Source organism: Dendrobium catenatum, unplaced genomic scaffold (genome assembly GCF_001605985.2).
Source record: "Dendrobium catenatum unplaced genomic scaffold, ASM160598v2 fragScaff_scaffold_198, whole genome shotgun sequence".
Lineage (NCBI taxonomy): Eukaryota > Viridiplantae > Streptophyta > Magnoliopsida > Asparagales > Orchidaceae > Dendrobium > Dendrobium catenatum.
Window position 1 is genome coordinate 272,596 of NW_021318660.1, and position 6,124 is coordinate 278,719.

General features: G+C 40.1%; 1 protein-coding gene across 1 annotated transcript; it reads left to right on the forward strand.

Annotated features, from left to right (window-relative positions):
- Positions 1-3,936: 3,936 nt before the first annotated feature.
- Positions 3,937-4,965, forward strand: LOC110094341. Its single transcript, XM_020819561.2, has one exon. It carries the CDS (start codon positions 3,937-3,939, stop codon positions 4,963-4,965), a length of 1,029 nt encoding a protein of 342 aa, XP_020675220.2.
- Positions 4,966-6,124: the final 1,159 nt, after the last annotated feature.

Below are 6,124 nucleotides of genomic sequence, written 5' to 3' on the forward strand. Positions count from 1 at the left end.
GAGTTTTGCTCTGCTAGGGTTTTGCTAAGTCTTTTCTAGCGATTCTCTGGCCGCCACCGCCTCTTCCCTGAGGGAGACCTCCTTGGAGATGTCCTCCTCCATTTCCCCCACTCTCAACTCTTCTTCTAACCCCCCTTCCTCCTCTTCCACTCTGCTCTCGGGTGACTGGAAGAACCTCATCGCATCGCAACCGCTTGTTTCGAATGAGTTCACCTCTGCGATTTCTCACTTTCCAACTCAAAACGCCACAGCACACTTCACCGCCGCTCAGTTTAATGCTGGATCTCCCGAATGGGCTCTCTCGTTGGTTGGCTACTCTATTGGCCGACGTCCATACTACGAACTCTCCTCGCAACGATCAAGAAGACCTAGTCGCTAAAAGGTTCCCTTACCCTTCTCACCTTGGATGAAGGCTTCTTCCTCCTCAAGTTCAATAATCGAGAGGACTAAGACATGGCATGGTCTAGGGGACCATGGTTCTTCTTCGGTAAACCTTTTATCCTCCAGAAATGGACTCCTGACTTTGTGCCTAAGCGGGAAGAGCTCCCCTCCATTCCCCTTTGGATCAAGATCAAAAACTTCCCGCTCTCGTGCTGGACACCAGAGGGGATTTCCAGGATCGCTAGCTGTGTTGGCATCCCTCTAGCGGTTGACGCTCTCACCGCTGCTAAAATAAGGCTTACGTTCGCCAGGGTCTGTGTTCAGGTGAGTAGCTCATCACCTTTACCAGATGAGATTTACTATACTATGGATGGAAAAGTTTTTCCGCTGACTGTGATGTACGAATGGAAGCCTTCTCACTGCTCCTTTTGCAATTCTATTATGCATCCCCCAAACTCCTGCCCCCAGAATCCCAATCCTCAGCAAACTGAAATTCCTCAGACTCGTGGAAGAAGTTCTAGCCGTAAGCCCAGGAAACTTCCTCCTATACTGAATATTCCTAAACCTCCTGTTTTTACACCTTCATCTCAGCCAACTACCACCACCGAGGCTCTTATAGTCTCAGATACACCCCTCACAATTCAACTACCCAATTTAAACTCCCCTTATGAGGAGCCTATCTCCACCCCTAATCCCCTACCTCCCAAATTGCATATCCTTAACCCACCCATTGTCACTACCACTAACAAATTTGTTGCACTATCTGACCAAGATTTGGCTTCTAAAACTGAGGCCACTAGCCAACTGCCGAATTCCTCAGCTCTGAGTGATCCGGTTGGAAAACCACCTGACTCAAACATTTCCTTGAATGTTAACAGCTCCACTGATAAACAACAATCTTCTTCAAATTCCGCGTCAACCAACTCTTCTACCCAGTCCACAAGAGCTAAAACGGCCAAAAAGGCCACCACCCCCTCGACCAAGTCCCAATGACCAGTCTTCCTATTCTGGCAGCCTGGAACACCCGTGGGTTCAACAGCCCTGACAAAGCTATCTGCTGCAAAAACCTTATTTTTCAACATTGATCTCCTTTGCATTTTGGAATCTAGAATCACCAAACCCACTCCCTCCAATCCTTGGTTCCTCTCCACCCACTCTGTTTTCCCTCACGAAGGCTCATATGACAATTTTGATTGCTCTGTTCCGGGAAGGATATGGATTAAACGGAACTCATTGTGTGTGAGTTTTCAGCCTGTTTTTACGTCCAGTCAGCTGATCCACGACATTGTTTCCTCTGGTAATATCGTGGCTTACTGTGTTTCTGTGATCTATGCTTCTAATTCTATGGTTGAAAGGAAAACTCTTTGGAAGGACCTTAGTGACATTGCTGTAAATACTTCCATCCCTTGGATTATTCTAGGAGACTTCAACTGTTGTAGGTCTCCTAACGAAAAAGCGGGAGGTTCTTTGCTTACTAATAGCAAAGTGGAGGATTTTAATAACCTCATTTTCAACATTGGTGATCATGACCTTAGCTCGGTGGGGCATTACTTCACTTGGTTTAACCAAAGGACTGATAATCCGATTCATATTAAGCTTGATAGGATGCTTGTGAATGACCTTTGGCTTCATACTTACCCTAATTCTTACTATGTTGTTGATGATCCGCGGATTTCAGATCACTCCCCTATCATTCTTCATTATGATCATCACCAACATCACAAGCACCGATTCCTTTTCAAGAACTTTTGGTTGTCTAAGAATGAATTTTGGGATGCTCTTATTGATGTTTTCTCTCAACGGTTTCACAGTAGCTCTATTAATGCTTTTCTTCAAAAGCTCAAAACTCTTAAGCTCAGCATTAAAGGAAAACAGTGGGTCTCTTCTAACTCCCTTCAAAAGGATATTAACCAACAAAATTCTCTTCTTAGCATGATCCAGGATTCTCCTTTGGATCCCGACCTCAACTTGGCTTTGACAGACATCAATCATAATCTTGCTGTGAAAAATTTGGATTGGTCCGGGTGGCTTCTTCAAAGAGCTAAGGTTAACTGGTTAACCAATGGTGATAATGACCTCAAGTTTCTCTATTCCAGGATTAATGTTAGGCACAACTCCAACCACATCAAATGCATTACCACGGGGGAAGGAACTTTCTATAATCCTACTGATATTAGTTCTGCTATTATAAACCACTTTCAAAAACTTTTCAACACTGCTCACCAGGCCCCCAAATACCCTTGGGAGGCACCCATTCACCTGAAGCTTCCAAATGATCATACTCAGCAGCTGATCTCCCCTATCTCTATGGATGAAATTAGGAATGTTATTTTCTCCTCTCCCAACTGCTCTACTCCTAGACCTGATGGTTACACATTCGAATTCTATAAGTCCATGTGGAATATAATTGGTAAGCAGATCTGTGAGGCGGTTTGGACTTTCTTTTCTACTTGCTCCATGCCTAAGCATGCAAAAGCTACCGCCCTTGCCTTAATCCCTAAACGGCCTCATGCTCAGGACATCTCGAATTTTAGGCCAATCTCACTCTGCAACACTTTCTACAAGATTATTGCTAAGATCCTGGCTAATAGAATGAAGGATGTCATGCCTTCTATCATCCACCCTAGCCAATCCGGTTTTGTCAAGGACTGTATTATATCTGATAATATCATGCTGGCTGAGGAACTACTCATGGATTTTAATACCAGTGCTAAGCACCAACTTTTCTGTGCAAAATTTTACATTCATAAAGCCTTTGATACTGTTTCTAGGGATTTATTGCTTAATCGTATGCTTGCTAAGGGTTTCCCTCCTCTGTTTGTTTCTTGGATTCAGGGCTGTATTACAGATGTTCATTTCTCCATCAATATTAATGGGGCCCTCGAAGGTTATTTCAATTCCTCCTCTAGATTAAGACAGGGATATATGCCCCCTATCACCCTACCTTTTTTGCTTGGTCATGGATTGTCTCTCCTCTTACTTTGAGGAAGCTATCCTGGCTAACTCCATTCAGGGCATGGTGATGGGTAACTTTACTATTTCTCATCTCCTTTATGCTGACGATCTCCTGGTTTTTGCCAAGGCCTCACAAGATAATGCAATTTCTCTTAAAAACCTTTTGAATGATTTTGCCAAAGAACCCGGGTCAGTTCCTGGTTCGACCCGAACCCGACCCGTGACCCGAAATTGACACCCCTAAACAAGAGCATCATTCTTTTCTCTAAAAATGTTGTTGCTGAGCAGACTATTTGTGCCACTCTTAATATCCAAGCCTCTACAACCCCCATCAAATATCTTGGCATCCCAATTTTTCACAAAAGACTCAAAATTGTCGATTTTCAACCACTGTTACATAAAATCAGGGCATCTTTGGAAGGCTGAAAGGCAATAACTCTTTCTCTTGCCGGTCGTTTGCAATTTCTTAAGTACAATGTGAGTAACATTTTGGCTTATTGGGTGAGAGGGACCATCATTCCTAAATCCTGTGTTAAAATCATCAGCAGCCTTTGCTCTAAATTCTTATTTTTTGGCGATGTTGATAAGAAAGGTTTGCACATGGTTTCTTGGAAGGATACTTGTAAGCCAAAGATTTATGGTGGCCTTGGTATCCCATCGGTGGATGCTATGCATTTTGCTTTTTGTTGCAATACGGTTTGGAGGTTTTTTAACTCGAAGAGTTATCTGTTTGGGTGGTGGAAAGGAAAGTATGGGTCCTTTTGGAACTCTAGCATTTCTAAAAGATCAATATACTGGAAAGCTCTTTGTGATGTGGCTAATAGCATTTTAAGTTCCATTAAATTCAATACTACACCTTACAGCACCCTTTCTTTCTTATGCGATCCCTGGTGCTATGGTCAGTCTATTGCGGAAAGGTTGAAGGATTTTAACTTGGAAATTCCTTCCGGCCACTCTTCTCTTACTATTAGCAGCTTCATTACTAATGACATTTGGAATTTACCTTCGTATATTCCTTTCAATTTAGCTGATGTTATTCACTCTGTTCCTATATGTTATGGTCTGGATGATTGTTGCTGGGCAAAATCTGAGAAGCCGTCTTTCAAAAATTTTCTTAAAGATTATTATGTTGGGCCTGATGTTGTTAGCTGGTACAAGTATGTGTGGCATAGGTCTTTTGCCATGCGCTTTTTGTTATATTCCTGGTTTGTTTTCAAAAAGGGGCTTAAAAAGGCGGATGCATTGCTAGCTAGAAGTATTTCTGTTAATCCTCTTTGCATTTTTTGTAAAGCTGAAAGAGAAACCCAAAACCATTTGTTCTTTGAATGCGATTTCTCTTTTAATATTCTCAAGAGTTTCATGCCAAGGATGAACTTTATGCTGCTACATCCGAACCTTTGGCAAGTTTTTAATGACATTGAGGATAGGGAATTTGATATCAACAGGAAGAATTTATGCTTCCTCTTAATCTCTGCTATTGTCTATTTCATCTGGAGAGCAAGAAATGACCGAATTTTTGGTAATATCACTGAAAGCCATACTGCCATTGCTTTGAAGATTAAAAGTGCTGTTTATCTCAAAAGCTACAAGAAGAAATGCTTCAACTCTCCACACATTTTGTTCTCCTGAATCACGCCTCTACTGACTGGAAGGCCTGCTGGTTTATGCCCGTTCACAATTCCAGAATTTTGGTGTCTCTGGACGGTCATTTTTGGCAACAAGGGGCTGGCTTTTTGAAGGACGATGTGATGGCAATCCTACTCTTCTCCGCTTGGACGGCCTGGGAGCGGTTTCTCTTCGGCAACCAGGGGATCAGTTCATCCATCAGGATGATTTTGGCTAGCTGGGCGTTTATTTTGGATTGCTCTGAGTCCTTTTGTTTTTCTTTAAATTTTCTTTATAGGTTTTGATTGTTCAGCGGCATGTGCTGATAGTTTTGTCATTTCCTTTTCTTTTGTTTTAGCAAATGATTTCTTTTTACTTGTAATTTGTTTCTACATTAATGAAATGGGCTGATGCCCCAAATATTCCCAAAAAAAAATACTATTTTTATTTAAAAAAAATACTTAGAATTACGACTGTCTTTCTTGCTTCGGTGCCATACCGTAACTATGAGTTAGCAATTTTTTTAGAGGAATTATATTTTCATCACTTATTTAATTAATTGTCTTTGTGAGATCAAATAAATAACAAAATAAAATGCCATTAAAATTTGGTCATTTTGGCCCTAAAGTTAAAAATAGCATGAAATTATAAATATGATATAAAACGGTAAAACTATTAATAATAATATAATATATCCTCAATATGGCTAAATTTCTCGGCTATTGGTTAAATTGGCATTGACAGCCGGTTTGCAGCACCATTTTACGTGCGTGGGCCCGTACAGCACTGCATATAAAAAGAAGAAAAATTGAAAGGAAGCTACGGAGCGACTGCCCGTACGGAAGGTCTCATAAAAGAAATTTCGTCATTGGCTTACAGCCAAGCTAAATAGATAAAAGCTGTCGCTATGCTCCGACAACATACATATTATAATCATTTTAAAAATAATGACATATGATATTTAAAGTTTAAATACTATATTTGATTAATATTTTTCTAATTTAAATTTATAAAAATACTTAAATATTAATAATTATTTTAAAGATATATATTAAATTATATTTCTATTATTATTTTTATTTTTTATTTGGTCATTTTGAAGATGTTTATGATGACAAATTTTTATTTTGATATAAAATATTTAAAAAATAACAATTAAATATTTTTTAAATTATTTAGATAT